The 19276-nt window shown below is 56.6% G+C and overlaps 1 protein-coding gene across 9 annotated transcripts in view; it reads right to left on the bottom strand.

The window, feature by feature from the left end:
• Nucleotides 1-281: 281 nt before the first annotated feature.
• AHDC1 (AT-hook DNA binding motif containing 1) overlaps nucleotides 282-19276 on the bottom strand; it is a 64514-nt gene continuing 45519 nt past the window's right edge. For 7 of the 9 annotated variants that reach the window (XM_046660644.1, XM_046660649.1, XM_046660640.1 and 4 more), the window contains 4 exons: nucleotides 16424-16535; nucleotides 16250-16287; nucleotides 10958-15874; nucleotides 282-906 (listed from right to left, as the gene is read on the bottom strand). In XM_046660644.1, coding sequence (XP_046516600.1) covers nucleotides 11001-15800 — 4800 coding nt within the window. In that variant the 5' untranslated portion in view covers nucleotides 15801-15874; nucleotides 16250-16287; nucleotides 16424-16535 and the 3' untranslated portion in view covers nucleotides 282-906; nucleotides 10958-11000. Of the gene's footprint in view, nucleotides 907-10957; nucleotides 15878-16249; nucleotides 16288-16423; nucleotides 16641-19276 lie in introns of all 9 variants that reach the window. The other 2 variants (XM_046660643.1, XM_046660647.1) reach the window with 2 other exon arrangements.

Here is a 19276-nt window from a genome sequence, read left to right as displayed (position 1 = left end):
GTGGGACAGGAATGCCAGGGGCCAGGAAGCCCTATGGGGCAGACTGGGGAACCCAGAGGCAGGGAACACCCAAGGCCTGGGGTATAAGTGGGGGAGCCCAGATGCAAAGGTGACTCAGACCTCAGGCAGAAGAGAGAACTCAGAGGCACAGGACACGTGGGTATTTCAGCTCCTGTGGGGAACCAGTGGCTGGTGACAAAACTCAGCCGCGCCCCTTCCATTCCATCCACCCTCACTCACCCCCTTTCACAAGACACGAGGTTTTTTTGTTTTGTTTTTTTTTTTGCTTTTTTTTCATTTCTTTTTAATACAAACTTGGATCTTTGGGTGTGTCCTGCCAACAGAAAACAACAACAACAACAGAAGAGAAAACCCAAGAGTGAAAAATAAGAAAGAAAAAAAAAAAAGCTCCCGCAAGAGGTTCTTCCCCCTCCCCCCACCATGCGAATTTGCACACCACGGGACCACAGCAGGTTTACAGAATGCAATATACAATCCACGATTTATAATAAAACAGTATATACAATAAATAGGATATTGTTCATTTTTGTCAAACGACCTGTAGATAAATTTCTCAGTGCATACTTGCAGGGGCTCTGGACACCTTGGGGCCCCGCTCGCAACCTCTTGCACACGCTCGCTCTCTCGCTCTCTCTTTTTTTTTTTGTCTTTTTCTAAAACTGTGTTTTGTTTTTAAGTTTTGTACATTTTTAAAAAGTATTTACAATTGCTGGTTTTGTGCAGAAAGGGCTCACCTTCGGCTTCTGCGTGGAGGAGATGGGCAGGGAAGGGGTGGGGGGAAATGGGGTCGCAGGGGGTGTGGGGCAGGGGAGGAAGAAGGGCAGGCGCTCCTGCCAGAGGATGATGTGGACGCTGGGAGGGGTCTTGGCGTTGGTTTTCTGAAAGCTGCAAAGAAACACAAGAGAGGAGGCGGAAGTCAGCAACAGGCACAGACACTGAGCTCTAAGAACAGGGAGGCTAAGCATGGGACCCCCGCCCAGTCCCTAACAGGATTCTGGGAGAAGCTAACAGCATTGTTCCTTCTCCCAGAAAACTCCAAACAGCCCCCCATGAGACTCTGGCCTGCTCTGAGCTCAGGTTCCCCATATGTAAAATAGGTGTGTGTCCAAGGCCCACAGTGAGAGGTAAAGAATGCACAGGGCGAGAAGTCAGGGTTTCAGGCAGTGCAATTTGTTAAGAACTTGGGCTCTCGAGTCAGACACAACTGAGTTAAAATGCTGGCACCACCATTTAAAAGCTCTATGACCTTGGGCAAGCCAGTGCCTCTCTCTGAGCCTCAGTTTACTCATCTGTAAAACGGAGATAACAGAACTATCCCATAGGTTTGTTGGGAGGATTCAGTGGTTTAAGGCATATTAGGCCTGGAACATAAATGAATAATAAATGACACTAGTTACCAGCCTCTATCATTTTCCTGGGGCCTAGACCAGCTAGGCTCTCCAAGCCTAGGCTTCCTCATGTAATGAGTTTAGAAATCCCTCCAACCTCGGCTGTTCTGAGGAACAAATGACGTAATGGGGAAGACAGGACCTCAGCGCAGCACAGGTGTGAGCCACTGCTTTAATTTCTTCTAACTCCAACCCTCCCCCCAGTCCCCACCAATGCCATTCTGTTCCTTAGAGAGGTGAGGGGATGAGGAAGTCTGTCTGAATAAAGGAATAAAGAAATTGCCCAACACAATACCATCTGTGTTTTGCCGCACCCCCTGCCTTCCTGAAGCCCAGAAACTCCCACGTCCTCAGGCCCGACAATCACCAGACACTGGAGGTCTGAAGTACCCCCTTTCCCAGACAGTCTGAACTGTTTGCAGGGCCCTGACTCCCCTATGCAGACCCCCATCTTTGCTGGGGTGAGCAGGAAGGTGCCCAGAGGGACAGAGATGGGCTTGGTCATTCTTAAGACCTCCACTCATTAGCCTGGACCTTTCTGAGGTCTGTCCTCTTCTTAGAGCCCTGAAACCAACCGCCTCCTAAGACTGCTCAGCAAGTCCTCCCCCACCCCCGCAGCAACCAGGCAGCCACAGAAATGAAAGCCTTTCCTCCCTTGTCCTCTTTCTTGGCTTCTCTTCCCAACAGGGCCACATTTAAATTCTGCTCAGCCTTGGCTGCTGTCTGCTGGGCAGTCAGCCCCGGGGAAGACTTTTGTCCTGCGGCTGGACTTGCCAGGACTCCCTCAAGAGCCAGGGGAACCAGGTGGGCTCCTGCAAGGCAGGGGCAGCACCCTATCCCGGTGTTGCAGCCCAGGTGGCAAGCAGAGACACGAGGGGGTGGGCTGGAGTTGCATCTTTGTTAAGCTGTCAGGTCTCCTGCAGGTGAGGGGAGGATGGAATATTAGCCGTAGGGGTAAGAGGTGTGCTCGTTACGGGTGACAGCTGTGTTACAAGTAGGGTGCTTGGTAGAAAAGCAGCTCTTGGGGCAGGGGGTGCTGCTGGGATGGATGTCAGTTCTCCAGTTAGGGTGATGAAGAGAACAGCTGTAGCGACAAGCAGGGTATCCATTAGGAGGCAGGACTACTGTATCTGGGGGGACAGGTTCAGCTGGAGGGCTGGGGGCATCTATCTGTAGGACAGCTTTATTGCAGTTGAAGAGAGGAAACTGCAAGCTTAGCAACCTCTGTTGGGGTGACAGGTATAGTGAGTTGGGGTGGCAAGTGAGGGGGAAATTTAGGACAGGCTGCCCCAAACCACTTAGCAAGCTGATTGTACCGAACCCCAGCCTCCCCTGCTCCCCCCTAAGGGCCCCAGGGCAGGCTGGGAGTCTCTGCACAAATCCCTGTCACCCCCCACCCCCTCCAGCCCTTAGCCACTGCCAGTGACCCTCTCCAAGCCAGGTCTCCATGGTGATCTCAGCCCAGCAGGCAGCTCCTGCCAGAACCATTCCCGTGGTGCCGGCGGCCAGGCAGCAGGGAGGATTTCTCACCCTCTGCTAAGCCATCGCCATCTCACCTTCCTCCTCCCACTGCCCTCCCCAGCTTTCATGACTTGGCCAGAATCTGGGGGATGGGGAGAGAATCAAAACCAGAGGTTCCTGAGCCAGGGAGAAGGGAGAATGCTGGGGCCCTGTAGAACCCTGACCTTACTAAGTTCAACCCTCCACAAAACAGAACCAATGCTGACCCGCCAGGCAGCCCAGTGCTGGGCACTGGAGACAAAGCGGAGACCAAGACAGATCTGGTCCCTGCCCTTAAGGGGCTCACAGAACAAAGAGGGAAGCAAAGCTGACCCCAAACCAGGCAATGACCACGTAGGGAGGAGGGGGCTGTGCCACAGTAAGCCCCGGGGGGTTCAGGGAGCACCTAATCCAGCCTTGGCAGGAGGGACTGTGGCTCTTCAACTCACTGCTGAGCACGGTGCCCAGCACATGCTGGGGTCAAGAATGCGTGCTGACTGCATGACAGAGCGATGACTGGTTTAAGTCCAATCAGCGTGTCAAGGTCCAGCTCAGGTCTTGCACACCTCCTTAGACCACCCTGTTACCATAGCTACCAGTGCACTTGTCATTCCTTTCCACGCTCCTCCAGGGCAGAGACCTGTGCATGGTACCTCTGTATCCCCAATGCCAGCATGTGCCTGGCGCCCCAGGACACCAGCTATTGTTCGTGAGACTTAACCTTTTAGTGACTCCATAATGAGCGACTGCAGAGCCACGTTCCACCGAGTCCTTGAGCTCCAGCAGTTTTACTGTCTGAGGTGCCAGGGCATTAAGTGGACTCTGCCTGTCAGTGGGGCTGGCACTGCGGGCACCGAGGGATAGCTGAGCAGGGATTCAAAGTGCTGCAGATCATGTATACCAGGTGGTCCACAGAGAGATGTCTTCCCAAAAAGGAGCACTTTCATACATTCACTTAAGCAAGCAGCAAACATATATTCACACCCATTAATTGCCAGGTCACGAGCTAAGGTCTAACCCCCACCTCCAGTCTCTGCCCTCCAGAAGGGGGTCTCAATGGTAAACAAGGCAGTGGAGCAGAAGGCAAAGAGCGCATGAGAACTGAGAGACCTATTTGCTGTGTGACCTAAGGCAATCCTTTCCCTCTCTGGGCTTGTTTCTCTGTAAAATAAGGGGATTTGAACAGGTAATGGGAGAGCTCTTCAGGCACTGAGATACTGTACCAAAGACAAGGGGTCAGACGCAAACCACAGCTGCCCAAAGGCTGATCCACTCCCTCCAACACTTTCAGGCAAATTTAGGCCTGCACGTCCCTTTAATGTGGAGAGAACACTTCTTCCTTGAGGCCCAGACCATACCCGACAGATGGAGATACTCTCAGGTAGGGTGGATCTGGGGTTCACTGGGAGATGAAGCTTCCAGTTGGGGATAGGCAGGCTGTGTGTGTGAGGGGTGCATGTGTGTGGGGGGCTCTCCTCCCCACTGGAGAGTTCTTCAAAATCTGTGTCCACCAGTGACCAGAGGCGTTCCTTAAACCCCAGCTCTGCCAGTCATTCTGCCTTAGCGATCTTCCCTGACCTCCTCCACTGCTGGGCATTGAGGATGATGCTAGTGGGACCAAAGGGGGTTCACATCCATGGTCGCCCACCAAACTTGGGTGACGTTGTGTGTGTCTCCCACCTCTCAGAGCCTCAAATGCCTCACCTGTCCTGGGAGGAGGCTATACACCCCCTCCCCCAACACCCACACACTCTCCACCCTCCTGATGGGAGATGCCTATGTAAAGACGGGCGTCACCGATGGGTAAGTGTTGGGTGTGCGACTGAAGCGGAGGCTGAAGAAAGGGCAGGAATAGCGGAACTAGGTGATCCCCAAGGGCCCTTTCTGGCTCTACCAATCTGTGCTCCCCTGCCTGGGTGGCTGTGTCTTTGGGCAAGTCCCTCTGTCTCTGTAAACTGGGAGGGGTTATACTTGGAGAACTCCAAAAGCCCAGTTAACCCTGAGAGTTTGAATGGGTTTATTTATACACCCCTCCCCTGCCCCACTTTTAGGAGCGTATCTGAAATCAACTCATCCCCATTCCCCAATATTTAACCCTTCCTCTCACAATTCTCCCTAGTTCACATGCTCTTCTTTGACTCCAGAAAAAACAACCCTGACCCCTGAAATGTCCCAGACACGATGAGACACTGGAGAGGGAGATGGGGACAGTGCACTGAGATGAGTAACCGGCTTAAAGGAGCTGATGGCGTGGTGAGGAGGACATTCCCAGGAAGGGCTGTCATGGATGCATAAAGGGCTGGAGATTAATTGCGCCTGGGAAGGATCCTAGAACGCTTCTTGGAGGAGGCGATGTCTGACTTGAAAGATAGGAACTGACAGCTGGGAGATGGATGGTGGGTAGGAAAGGACGCCCAGGCTGGAGCAAGCTAGACCAAAGGCTCAGGCTCAGGGCACCCTGGGGAAAGGGCCCCTGGAAAGCTCCCTCCGGATTCCTGATTCCACAGTCTAGGGCTGGAAATGGAGGGTGTGTGAGAAGGAGGTCAGTGCTGAAAAAGAAGCCTTGAATACCCAAATATCAGGCTAGGAAGTTGGGCCTTGATTTTGTAGGCAAGGAGGGCAGAGAGGGGAGGATGCAATCAAAAGGCGTTAAGTGATGGAGCCACAGGAGCAGATGTATTTCAATCAATTAATCCAGTAAATACTTAGGGGACTGCAGACACCATGCATCCCAAAATGCTGAAGAACGAGCACTTTGGTGGCCACAGTCAGGGGAAGGGACTCAGGGAGGGGGCACAGGTATGGGGCAGAGACCTGGCCGTCCTGGTAGCTGAGCTTGGGCTATAGCTTCTGAAGCCTCCAATTTGTTCAAGACCCATTTCCTGCCTCCAGGAAGCTCTTGCTGCCTGCCCTGCTCATGGTGCCAGAGGGTGGTCCCTGGCATATCTGGTAAGAGCATTTCAGTTCCTCCCCTGGAGTGACGCCCACGTGGAGGCTTTTAATGTACACCGGTTACAGGCTGCAAACTCCATGAGGACAGGACACTGCTTGTCTCGTTAAGTGGTACCCTCAGCACCAGATGCCATGCCTGGCCCAGGGCAGGTGGCTCGTTCATGTGCATTGAACACAGAATTAACCTACTTCTCCTTGCCTTCCAGCACAAACAATGGGGACGATGTCAGCAAAAGTTATGATGACAAAGATGGCAAATCTGCCAGAGGAAAATCATGACGTATTACAAAGACACAAAGAAATCATTTTCAGATTATCTGCACCAAGAGGATTGGTGCAGATAACTGTGGACAGGGTTTCTAGCTGACCTGGGTCATTTAGGAGTCTGGGCCCTGTTGTCCTTCAGGCTTCAGGTCCCTTGGGGTAGGGCTTATGACTTACCTTGTCTCTGGGCCCCCCAGGGAGGACTTAGCCCAGTTGCTAAGGCAAAGAACTAGGTGGTATTTCACAGCCTCCTGCCAAAGGCCCCAAACCTACACTAGACTATAAGATCCTTCCTAGGAGGGAAGCAGGGAGAGCAGGTGAAAGAAGGCTGGCTACGGAGTCCCGAGCAAAGAGGAAAGGGTGAGAGGTGTGGGACTCAGAGTGGGTTAGAGGCCCCAGAATTCAGAGCGTGGAGAGGTATTTATCCACCCATTTACCAACCACCCATTACACGCTTACTATGTGCCAGAGACTGGGCTAAGTGCTTTATGGGGAATGTCATTTAATTCTTACAAGAGACACAGCAAGGTGATATGACTCACCAGGTCACATAGCTGGTAAGGGATGGAACTGAGCTCTGCACAGAGGCCTGTCCGCGCCCACAGGCATGTTTCTAGCCACCACCCTCCCATTTCAGTAGGGTGCACCCTCCTCTGGGTTCTTCCGGGTCCACAGGGTTGTGGAAGACAGGAGAGAAGGAGCGTGAGAGGGCATGTTCACGGAGAGATTATATTTCCAGGAAATGAGGGCTCAGAAAAGGCAGGCCTGGCCTGAAAATGGCTGCAGGAGAGGCAAGAGATAGGACCGGAGGGAGGACAGCCTCAGAGAGTGGGAAGAGAATCCCAGAAGAGGCAGGGCGAGACTGGCTAACCCCTGACGTGAGGGCCTCTTGCTTAGAGCCAGAGGCAAGATCAAGTGACCTCTTGAGGTTTCAAGACACGGAGAGACAAAGCCCAGGGCAGCCGGGGCCTGGCCCAGGTCTGGGCATGCCTGATGACCTTGGCTGGATGGTGGCCTTGGAAACTGCTTCCTGCTCTGGTCAGGTCCCAGCTGGTATAACCTCGGAGGACCTGTGACATTTCTCTTGGCCTCAGGTCCAGGCCAGAGGGGTAACAGGGAGGAGAAGGGGACTCGAGATTCCGAAACACCTTGGAGGGTCCTTCCTACCCTCCCACCCTGTCCCCAGGGTCTGTAGGGCTGATCTTCAGCCATGGGGGCCTGATGTGGAGCCAGGCTGTCTGGCTCTGCTTTCCATCTAAGGGACTAGAGAAGATGTCTGCCCAGGCCCAAAGCCCCATGCCGCCCCGCCCCCTTCCCTCTCTGTCCCAGCAGCTCAGCTCTCAGACCAGTCAGGTCCTGCCTTTCCCACTCTGGCTCCTCTGAGCTTTCCTCTTCTAATTCATACTGGGGTGTGACCTGCCCTTGCCCACAGTTCCCTCTGCCTGGAATGCCCTTCCCCCAGTCTCCACGTGTCCAAATCTTGCCTGTTCTTCAAGGTCAAGCTCAAATGCAGCTTCTTCCGCAGAACCTCAAAATCCATTTAAAATGTCAGACCCAGAAAGAGTTGTAGGGAGCATCCACCCAATCCGTCATTTTGCAGGTGGAGAATCAGGGGTGCAGGGCGGAGAAGGAGCAGTATGGCAGAGTACCCAGGCTCTGGGGGGCCAGGACTGGGCTCAAATCCTGGCTCCACCATTTACTACCTGTGGATCCCCTGGGTGAGGTTCACAGCTGTACCTGTTTCCTCGACTCTGATGGGAGGGTGGGTGTTGCTCCGAAGGGTCAGTGTGGCAGTGTTGCACAAATTCATGTCCCTTTCCTAACAATGGGGTAGAGAGATGATTTCTGACCCCAACGCTCACCTTCCTGGTGCTCAAGCTTTGTTTCTCCCTGCCTCTGGGCACCTGCCACTTTCCACCAGGTGTTTTTAGGTTCTTTGTGTACTTGTTTTAGCTTCCTGGGGTAGATGCTGAACTCTAAAGACAGGGGCCATGTCTCTGTCTCCCCCGTGCCTGGCAGTGGGATGGGCATGGAGGGGCTCAAGATGTGAGGCTGAGCTGAATGACTGCTTCTCCAGTGCCCAGTGTCCAAAGTGCTCACAGCCTGTTGGTGAATGAGCGTGTCACCGTCCTCTGTGTATAAACCCATTGCTGACAGCACTCCTCCCTCTGTTGACTCTTCCTCCTCACTGTTGTCCTCTCTATATCCCCAACTCTTCCTCACTCTCACAATGATTCTCATCAGTCCCTGGCACTGAGGGTTGCCCTAGATGAGGGAGGGAGCTGGTGTGCCATCTTAGATAAAGAAGGGAGACAGCCCACCACAGCCTTGGTCCATGCCACCATCAATGCTTGCTTGGACTCCTGCAGCTGGTCTCCTTCCTTCCACACTTGCCCTGCTCCACTGTGACCCATGGCATCGCAGCTGAGAACTCTTCAACCGTTCCCCATTTGTCTTGGAGTAAAGTTCAAACCTTCCAATACCCTACATGATCTGGCCCTGCCTGCCTCGTCCCTTACTCGACGCTACTGTCTTCTTATCAATTCCTCAAAGCTGAGCCTCTGCCTCCCTCAGGGCTTTACTCACTGCTGCTCTCTCTGCCCAGAATGCTCTTCCCACTCCTGGTCTGGCCAATGTCCTCCCATTTTCTGGCATCAGCTTGCTACAGGCTCTCACGGCCTCCTAGCTTTTCTTCTCTTGCACAGTCCTTACTATGGTGATAATTATTAAATGCTCTGTGTCATTCTGTTTACTGTCTTTCTCTCTAAACTGGAAGCCCTCTGAGGACTAGGACCTCATTTGTGGTATTCACTGTGGTGCCCCCAATGCCTGGCACATAGTGGGTGCTGGACAGATGTCTCTGGAACAAGTGAATGCATTGGTCTGAGGATAGTGCTGTCAACTCCCAGCTCTGAGTGGGGAGCGGGGCCAGAATGTGGGGCTGGATGGCATCCCAGTTCCTCCTGCGTTCACGTCTCACTGGGTGGTTCCATTATGTATCTCACTGAGCTGTGACCTGCCCAAACACCCAGCCCCCATTCCCGTTTATTTTCCCACCCAGAGCCCGGGAGGAACGGTTTTTGGATTATTTCACATTTCTGGATTATCCATGAGACATCTCCCCTCCAGTGAGAAGGATCAAGAGTTTGACATTTTAAACCCTAAGCAGCTTCTCCCTGGTCTGCCTCAGATCTGCGGCTCTGCTGCTTGCAATGAGACGCATGGGGAATGGAAGGCCATTTTAATCTTGGCCTGGCTTCATTAGGAGGAAAAATATGCTGCCAAAAAAAAAAAAAGTTCAGTCCATTGTCTATGCCATGCAGAGTTGCAAGAGCCTAAGAGATTATCAAAGTCAATCTCCTTGAACAGATGGGGAAATAGAGGCGGGGGGGAGGAGGGGCAAAAGCTTGGTCAAGGGCATGTAGCAAGTTGATGGCCAATTGGGGAAGGGTCCTTCCCTGAGCCTCCTGACCCCCACGTGTTGCCCTTTGCCACCTTTAGGCACCAAGGGAGCTGAGGTCAGGCAGAGAGGGGGTAACAACTTTCCAGTGACATGACTTCAGGACCCTGAGTCACCCTGGCCTTGAATGGCCTTCCCAGAGCAGGGACGGGGCTTTCCAGGAGCCCTGCTATTCCTTCTCCAGGAAGAGACACTCCCAGGAGGCTGCAGTGGCAGCAGAGGTGGAGGGTGAGGGGCTCAGCCAGGCCCCTGGCCCATACCACTGCCACCCATCACATCTGGGCCAATTTTGTGACAAATCTGTTGTCCAAAAGTGAGATCTGATGGGCCAGCTATGGCTGTATTTCTGGAGCAGGTTGTTCATCAAGAAAATGACTTCTCCAACCCTGCCCCTTTTCCATTTTGGGGGCATTTTCCCCTTTTTACTTTCCTTTTCTTAAACACAAAATCTTAAGAAACTAAAACTGTGACTCCAACTAATGAGGTCACAGTGCCTGATAAAAATAATACCTAAATATCTAGTAATGTTTAACCGAACTCTTGGAAAAGCATTTAGCTTCAGGAAAAGAACTGGCTTTCTCTAGGCAGAAAACATCCTGCCTGGGGACAGATCCACTGGCTGCAGGTTCCCAGGCACGGCAGGACCCCAGCACCCCTTTTCTCCTCTGGATCCCTACCTTGCATGCCCCTGACCACTCTTGAGCCTACCTCAGGCCAAAGATACTGAAAAATAGCCTTTGGGGGTACCCTGGGAGACCAGGAAAGGATACTTCGGGCCATTTTGTAAAGCCATTGCAGAGTGTGTGACCAAGACATACTGGCCACTCTCAGCCTAGCCCTGGCCAGATTGCATCTTGGATTAAATGAAGCTCCCAGGGAAATGAGGGAGCCTGGTAGGGTTGGACCCTGGATAGGCCGCAGTGGATAATGATCCAACCTGCTTGTCCCATCACTCGTGTCACACAGGGTGATGTGAATGCCTCCCTCATAAGAGGCCAAGTAGTGAGTCTTTCCTGGGACTCAGGTGGTGCCTGCCCAGGACCTAACAGGCGTGAGGGAAATAAATGCTTGACGAACCAAACTAAATGGCCCCATGCAGTCTACGGTTCTCCAGTCATCTCAGTAACTGGGGAATGTCCAATCCCCATGCTGGGTTCCCCACCCAAGCAACCCATCTCCTTCCTCAGACTGTTCCCAACAGCTAATTCCAGACTCCTTCCTGAATCCCAGCTCCCTGTCGTCACGTCCCCAATCTTGTCCTTAAATCCTTCCTGCTCATCACTATACCTTTTCCCCTCGCCTAAACTCCAACGTCCTCACCCCTCCCACCTCTAGGCCTCTCTGCCCACTAAACCCACATGCCCAGACTCACCCAGGAACAAAACCTCGAGGTCCAGTCGGCACTTCAGTTGGCACTACAGGGAGGTGACGGTGAATGTGTCCTCAGGGTGAGGTTCCGCCATGGGCCCCAGGAAGCCGCTCTTGGGGCCCCCACCCAGGCCAGGATGCGCCTGCGGCATAAAGCCTGGATACCTGTAGGCAGTATCCTGCAGGGGCAGCAGCGAGTCCCTCGGCACGGGGGACAGGGTCAAGTCACTAAGGAGTGGGCAGCCATAGCCAGCAGTGGCTGCAGTGGGGCCACGGGGTGGGCCAGGCGGCCGGGCCATCTCCAGCGGCTCTTTGTCGGCCTTGGGCGTGGCCGGTGGGCTAGCCAGGTGTGGGGCACTGAGACACGCGGCCTCCGTCCTGCCCAGGAAGTCAGCCAGCAGCCCTGTACCCACCTTGCCTTCATAGGGCGGGCTGCGGGCAGCTGAGCCTGGCGGGTACCAATATGCTGTGCCCTTGCAGCTGGGAGAGTCGTAGTGGGGCTGGCCCAGCGGCAGGTCCCGGCAGCTCAGGTGTGCCTGGGCTGCAGCCGCGTGGCCCAGGCTGGCCCCCTGGAGCCCATGCTTGAGGGGCTCACAGGCAGCCAGCTTTGTGGGTGGCGGCCGCAGCTCTTCCTTGAAGCCTAGTGTGGGTGAGCAAGTGGGTGAGTATGCCTTCTGCAGGCCAGCATCAAACACGGTGGGTGGGTGGGCCAGTGGCGGGAAATGCTTGCTGTCCAGTTCAGGGGCACCCAGGCTGGGCGAGTCGCAGTGAAACCCTTGGCCAAAGGTGCCGTCAGATGGCGTGGATGGGTTCATGGAGTAGGGTCCCATGAAGTCACAGGGGTCTCGCTCGCTCACACTGAAGGCCCTCGACTGCGAGGGCAGTGGTGACATGCTGCTGTCCCCGCTATAGTAGTCCAGGCCAAGGTCTGGGCTGTCCTGGAACAGCGGGTTGACCGGCTGTGGCTTGGGGATGAACTTGGCTTTGGCTGCTGCACCACCCCGCTCCTTCTTGGCTGAGCAGGCCCCACCGCCCCGTCCACCCCGTGGCTGTCGGGGCCCAGTGCTCCGTTTGGATGGGTAGCCTGAGGCAGTGGCCGAGGCAGATGATGGGAAGCCCAGATGTGAGGCCTCAAATAGGTCCACCTTCTTCCGCCGTCCACGGCCTGGTTTGGAGCTGCTCTGGAAGAGGACGCTCTGGTTCCAGTTGTAGCCGGGGGCGGATGATGCCTCGTTCCAGTCCATCATCAGTTTCTCCAGGCTGGACAGGCTCGACTGGCCCTCACTGCTCGAGGCCTCGCTGTTGGCACGCCGAAAACCACCGCCGACTGGCTGATTGAACTGGGTGCTGTCAGAGGACGACTCGGAGAAGGTCTCGGACACGGCTGTCTGCTGTTTCACCTTCTGTGGCGTGTAGTTGGAGATGTCCAGGATCACGTTGGGCTCGGTGACGTGGCAGTCGAAACCAGGATTGTAGAGCTGACTGAAGGCCTCTGAGGCCCAGTCCAGGCCTCCGTAGCCCTGCCGGAAAGGCCACTGAGAAGCCCCCGCAAACTGCCGACAGTTCTCAGGCGAGGGCTGGAAGGAGGAGGAGGAGGAGGAGGCGGCAGAGGCAGCGGAGGTGGCAGAGGCTGTGGTGCCCTTGGGCACCATGTAGCCGCCGGGCGAGACGGTGCTGGCCCGGCTGTCACAGCGCAGGGGCGTGGGGGCTGAACCAGAGAAGGGGGCCCCCTCAGAGCTGTTGAAGAAGGAGGCCTTGCTTGGTGGCAGGCAGGGGCCACCAGTAGGCGGTGGGGCGTAGCCAGCGCTGTGGGCGCTGCTGGGCGAGGCAGGCAGGCTGTTGCCACTGCCATAGGCGAAGCTGCAGTCCTTGCTATTAGCACAGTCCTGGCCTGTAAAGGGCTTAGCTGGGGCGAATACGCTTTGTCCAGCCCCATAGCCACCATACTGGGGTGGGTAAGTGTTGGTGGGTGGGTGGGTAGTAGGTGAGCGGGCCACGGTTGAAGGTGGGGGAGCCAGCTTAGGGAAGGTCTCGGCAGCCCGGCAATCTGAAGTGGCTGGGGTTATCCCATAGCTTGCTGCACGGCCTGGTGGGAAGGTTTGGCGAGCAGGCAGCACAGGCTGAAAGGAGGGGTCTGCCCCAGCCCCACTGCTGCCCACTGCCACTGGGCTGGCCTTGGCTCCCCGGCTGGGGAAAGTGGCCAGGCCCCGCTGGGCAGGTAGGGCGCTGGTGGGGGGCCCTGTGTAGGTGCCTGACGCCTTCCGGGACTCAGGGCGAGAGGCTGAGAGGGCAAAGTCCAGGAGGTCAGAGGAGTCATCCGAATCAAGCAGTGAGCGAAAATAGCCGGTGAAGAGGTTCTGGCGCTCCTGGCTGAGCTCCGTCTGGCCCGCAGGCGCACCTGTGCTGTAGTAGCTGCCTCGGCCTGAAGCCCCACTCTCTACCCCAGTGGAGGCAAAGGCCCGGGCCTCGGTCCCCTGGAACCCACAGTTTCGGCCAGTTTGCCCGCCTGGGTGCCCATGGTGAGGGGCCCAGCCACCACCCTTGTCCCCGGGCCACTCAGCACCTGCCTCCCCAAAGCCTGGGCCACTGGGCACCTGCTCTGGGAACAGAGTCCCGTTCTTCCGGGACCGCCTCTTGCGCTTCGGCTTCCCAGTCATGGCATCCACCTCCCCCCGGCCCCGTTTGCGTGGGTGCCCCAACTCGGTGAGGCCAGGGCCCCCAACCCCAGCAGCTGTCACTGCCACCACCTTCTTTTTCTTGCCAATGCCCTCAAAGAAGTCACTGAAGGAACAACGGGCTGCCTTGGCTGCATGGCCCCCACCCCGGCCACCAAAACCGCCCGCTTTGCCTCCACGCCTTCGGAAGCCCTGCACACGGTGCAGGAAGTGAGAGATGCTCTGGGTGTCAGGTGCCTGGTGCACTGACTCGGGCTCACTGGGTGTCCAGCAGCGGGGCGGTGAGCACCGACCGGCACACTGGCTCTGGCGGTTCAGGAAGGCAAGCTTGGCGAGGACGTCTGAGTACTCGGCCTTGCTGTCGTTGGCGTCTGCCGCATAGGACGGCTGGGGAGACGCCAGCTTCTGCTTCCGCCGCCGCCGTTTCTTCACCTCCGGCATGGCCATGGTGGCCGCTGCCACGGTGGCTGCCTCGGCTGCCACCACGGCTGGCTCCTTGGGCTTGCCAGGACCCAGCAGCAGGTTCTTAGGAGGGCGGCCGCGCTTACGCTTGAGAATAATGGGCATCTCGCCAGGTGGGAAGACCACCACCACGTTCCGTCCATTGTTCTTCATCTTTAGCAGTGGGGTGGGCTCTGCCGACACACGCAGGCCCAGCTCCTTGCCCTCCACACTCAGGCTGCTGCTCAAGGATGACACCTTGTACGTGGTCTTGTTCCGCCTCCCCAGTGATACAGGGATCTTGGCCATCTTCACCACCATGCGCCGCACACCCCGGCACTTGCTTTTGCGGGTAGGGACCACTGGAGTCTGGGAAGATTCCGGCTCCAGCTCTGGGACTGGGCCAGGGCCTGGCAGGGTAGGAGGTGGTGGAGGCGGTGGTGGTGGGGGCTCGGCCAGGGTGGCCGCCAGCCCTGTAGGCATAGGCAGGGGCAGCAGGCGGCCCTCAGGTCCAGCATCTGCCTTGCGCCCCCGGCCGGCTTTCCGCCGGCGACACAGGATCTTTGGCCTATCAGTGCGCCTCAAGGCGTACTTGGGGTGACCCTCAGGCCCAGGGGGGCCATGGGGTGAGCACAAGTCTAGGCGCAAGGGCTCGGCCAGTGGGCAGGGCCCCAGGGGCTGCTGAGGCTCCAGACGGCGGCCGGGGACGTCAAGCAACTTGGGCAGGGGGTCAAGTGCCTGAGGGTCGAGCAGCTGTGACTCCAGGGAGTCAGGCAGGGTATCCAGGGCCTGTAGAGCCAGGCCCGGTAGCCCCAGAGGATCAGCAAGAGGTTGCAGGGGCGGCAGCTCCAAAGCTTCCCCGAGCGGCTCTAGTGCCTGTGGGTCCAGGAAGCGGGGCTGGGGGTCCAGGAGTTGAGGCTCTGGCTCAGGTGACGGTGGCTCGAGGGCCTGGGCCTCCAGCAGCTGGGCTTCGGGGCAAGTAAGGGAGGCCAGCTCACTAAGGATGTCAGCGTCAGCAAGTTCTGAGTAATCAGGGCCGTCTGGCTCGGGCTCCGGGGGCAGACCGGTGGCTGCAGCCGTGGCTCCAGGACTGTGGCCTTGGCCGGGCTGGGGACTGTCTCTAGGCTCAGGCGCAGGTTCGTAGAGGGGGTGGCTGGGCCGTTCGGACTTGGCGTGGGGAGTAGCCCGCTCCTCAGGACTGCGGATGCTGTTGGCCAGGCTAGGTGAGGAGAAGAAGCTATACTGAAGGTCACCAGGTGGGGGGGCGGGCGGGCGGCTGAGCCGGAGCCCACCGCAGTCCAGATGCACGCCGCTGTGCTGTAGGTCCTGGGAGAGGCGCGTCAGATCCTTCATGATGTCAATCAGCTGCACCACTGGACGCAGGTTCACCCGGCCGTTGTCCCAACGACGTCGGGAGCTGCTGCCGTCTCCCGCAGGTGTGGGGCAGTGGGCCTGTGAGACGGGCCGGGCTGCTCTTGGGGGCAGCGGGTCGTCCCCCTTGGCAAGGACTAGTGGGCGCCGGGTGCTGGGGTCCCGGCGTGGGGGTGGGCGTGGGTTCTCAGAGAAGGTGTGGGCGAAGGCCTTGTCAGGTGGGCTGGCAGGGGGCCGGGTGGGAAGCAAGGGCCGGGGGGTGGGGGGGCCGCCGGGGTAGTACTTGGGCTCCCGGAGGTAGTCAGGAGAGCTGCACACGGCACTGGAAGTCACCACCAGGCCCTGGGGCTTCACACGCATCCTGACCTTGTCCTCCGCGGGCCGCCGGGCAGGGCCGGGGCTGACATGAGGGTGCGAGAAGCCGGGACCAGGACCTGCTGGGCAGGACAGGCAGGAGGTCCCTCACTGAATACCCAAGTCCTCGTCAGCTTCCCGTATCCTGGTGAGCCCCTGCACCCCTCCCTAACTCCCCTCCCCAAGCCCAACCCCTTTGTTGACCCCCAATCTTTCCCAAACCACCACATGCAGCATGATGGACCCCAGTTGCACTTATTGACAGTTCACCTGCTTCTAGACCCTGGCTGTGGGCTCAGGGAGAACAGGACACCTGCCTTTGAGAGGGAAGCCCATTGGCAGGGTGGGGCAACCACTCCAGATCAAACTTAAGGACAGGGCCAGGAAGTCCTATCATGGGCATGGCTTCTTCCTTCTTGCCCCAACCCCGGGGCTCCAAAACCCCAGGCACTCACCCTCGGCTCTGCCGCCTGGGCTGTCACACTGGAGACCTCTGTGGGCAAAGACAGGCAACAGGAGATCTGAATGGTCTGGTGGCCACAGCCCAACCACTGCCCACCTGCCTGGTCCCCTCCACATACCACCCCCAGCTCCCTCGGTGCTCCCTCCAGTGCACACACCCAGCTGACCTGGAAGAGAGAGGGCCCCCGTGCCTGGGGGCTCTGCCAGTCGCTGGCTGTCAGCTGGGGGGTGCCGTGGAGCAACTTCAGCCTGAGCCCAGGCTCCGGGCGTGGACAGCGCCTGGAAAGGACCATCGCAGCTCAGGTTTAGTGAGCACCTACTGCACGCCAGGCACTGGGCTGGAAGCTGTCCAGGCATCGTTTCATTTAATTCTTCATACCAATCCTGCGAGGCAGGGGCTATTAATAACCCCATTTTGCAGATGAAGACATGGAGGCTAAGAGATGAAGCAACATCATTCATTCACATACTCGTTATTTATGGAGTGCCTACTTTGCACAAGGACTGCATAGACAAGCAGTGATCAGATAATCGTAAATGATTTAATTATTAGTGGAATAAGAGCTGCAAAGAAAAGGTGAAGAGCGCCTGAGGTCAGAGGTTTAACAATCATACCAGGGAGTCAACTACAATAAAAGCTCATACTCTGGGGACACTTTCTCTGTTGCCAAACACTGAGCTGAGCACTTTATATGGATTATCTCATCTAATCCCCCTGCAAACCTGAGATAATGATTATCATCCCCATTTTTACAGATGAGGAAACCATCCACTGAAAGGTGGTAAGCACCATGGAGGCAAGGAGTTCTGTCCTGTTCACTTCTGTGTGTATCTCCTAAAACCCTGGTCAGCAGGTGGCCCACAGGCATGCTTCAAAAAATATTTATTAAAGAAATGAATGAATGAATGAATGAGGCATTCAGAGCAATCAGCCCCGCCTTCTTGCATGAGGCTCTCTCCTTCTTGCTTAGACACAAAAGTGGGACCCAAGAAGGATGTGGAAAGGGACATTCTCTGATCTCTCTCCTGCCTTTATCAGAAAGACTCCCTCTGACCTCCCCATCCCACCTCTGGCCTCGATCCGGCCCCTGCTACGTACGCTCAGGGCCCTCTCTATTTCACCTTCACAGTATTTATCACGACCGCAATCAATTATTTGTATGACTGGCTGTTCAGTGTGTCTCCCGCCCAAGTGAGGGCTCTTCAGAGGCAGGGACCGCATCTGTCTTGTTTACCACTGTATCCCCTGACCCTAGGGCCTGGGCTATGGATGCTACATAAATATTTACCGACTGACTCCCTGAGCTGGTCAGGACAGAGCTGGGATTTAGATCCAGGCATGTCTGACTCCCAAGGGAGCCTGGGGATTCAGGGCCCTGGCTGATCCCCAGGAGCTGGGATCTTGGGGAGTGGGAGCTAAATGGGTCCTGACCTCTGTGAAGATCTTAAAGCCTGACCCTGATCACTGACTAGTGTTTCGCCCTGACCTGCTCCCCAGGGCCCACCCCCACAGACACATGTAGTCTCTTACCATACTGCTCAGTGCTGTCACCCCACAGTAAGACTGCAGAGCTGACTCGGGGACAGGATGGTGTGGAAAGGGACACTCCCTCACTACCCCTTGGTGCGCAGCAACTTGCAATCTACAAAGCACCTCCTCATACATGACCCACTGAATCTTCACAGCAACCCGGGAGGCCTGTCTTATTATCCCCGTGTTTCAGAGGGAACAGTCTCAGAGCAGTTGTGTAACTTGCCTGAAGTCACACAGCTGCTAAGTGGCAGGATTCCTCATTCTGCCCGAAGTCCAAAGCCACCTTCCATTCCCAGCTCCTGCAGCTCTCCTCCAGTCCCTCCTGAAAGTGCTCTTTCTAGAGCCGTGGTCTAATTTAAGGCTGGGAGGAACCTTAAAATCATCTCACCCACTGGCTTCCAAAGCCTGGGCCTAGGGGAGCCGTGTAAGACTCCAGATACCCAGGCCCTAGTCCAGGGGAGTCTGACTCATAAATCTGAAGGGACATCTGGGAATCTATATTTTTAATGAGCCTCCCCAGAGGGTACACTGTTCTAGTGACACCTCATGCTCCTCCCATTTTACAGATGAGGAAACTGAGACCCCAAGAAGGAAGGAGACTCTGCCAAAGCCCACACAATGGCATGGGAGGCCCCTTCTATTACTCATCCAGGCAGAACATCCCCCTGTCCACTGTCCTTTCCCTCTCTGCAGGTCCCAGGCCTCAGCTGTTCCTTATTGTCCCGCCTACTCGATCACTCAGGGTTCTGCTCTTCCATGCCTGGCTGTAGACTGTGGACTTGCCCCTCCCAGGCTAGGCCCGTTCTGCTTCAAGAATCTCACTGTTGCTCTTGAAGGAAGGGCTGTTGGTAACACCCTCACAAAGGAGGGAAGGGGCTCAGACTCTGGAATCTCCAAGTCTTATTTCCAAGAGTATGGTTGACCCACGGCTCCCGATGCCCTCTTTGAGATGCCTACCAGAAGCCACCACCCCTCCCTTACTGAGGGTGGGGCTCACCAAGTCACCCTGCTCTGGAGACCTCCCACTTGGGGCCTGAGGGTGTGATCTTGGCAGAGGAGAAAAAGCTCCTCTGCAGCAGTGGCTTCTGTTCCACCCACCCGTGAAGACCTCTGGGCAAGTCCTCCTGCCAGACCTCCTGACTCTGTCCACTGCTCTCTCCTGCAGCCTCAGGATCTGAGGGAAGCAGCTGGCTCCCCTCCCCACCACACCCAGCCGGCCATTTTCTTGGACCCCTCCCAAGGGCACCACCTATCCCATGCCTGTGAACAAAGTCGAAAGGGTCCTTCTGTCCTTCTGCCTGCTTCTGGGTCAGTGTGTCTGAGCCTGCCCATGGGGACACCAGCAGGCTGGGAGGGGGCTGAGGGCCCCAACCTGCTGTGCACAGTGCCGGGAAGCGCCAGCCCACATCCTTGAGTCCCCAGCCCCACCCTCCCCCGCTGCTGCTGCTGCTGCTGCTGCTGCTGCTGCTGCTGCTGCTGCTGCTGC

This window comes from Equus quagga, chromosome 5, assembly GCF_021613505.1.
Source record: "Equus quagga isolate Etosha38 chromosome 5, UCLA_HA_Equagga_1.0, whole genome shotgun sequence".
Classification (NCBI taxonomy): Eukaryota; Metazoa; Chordata; class Mammalia; order Perissodactyla; family Equidae; genus Equus; species Equus quagga.
Note: the sequence above shows the minus strand (reverse complement) of the source record. Positions and strands in the feature narration are given on the sequence as shown.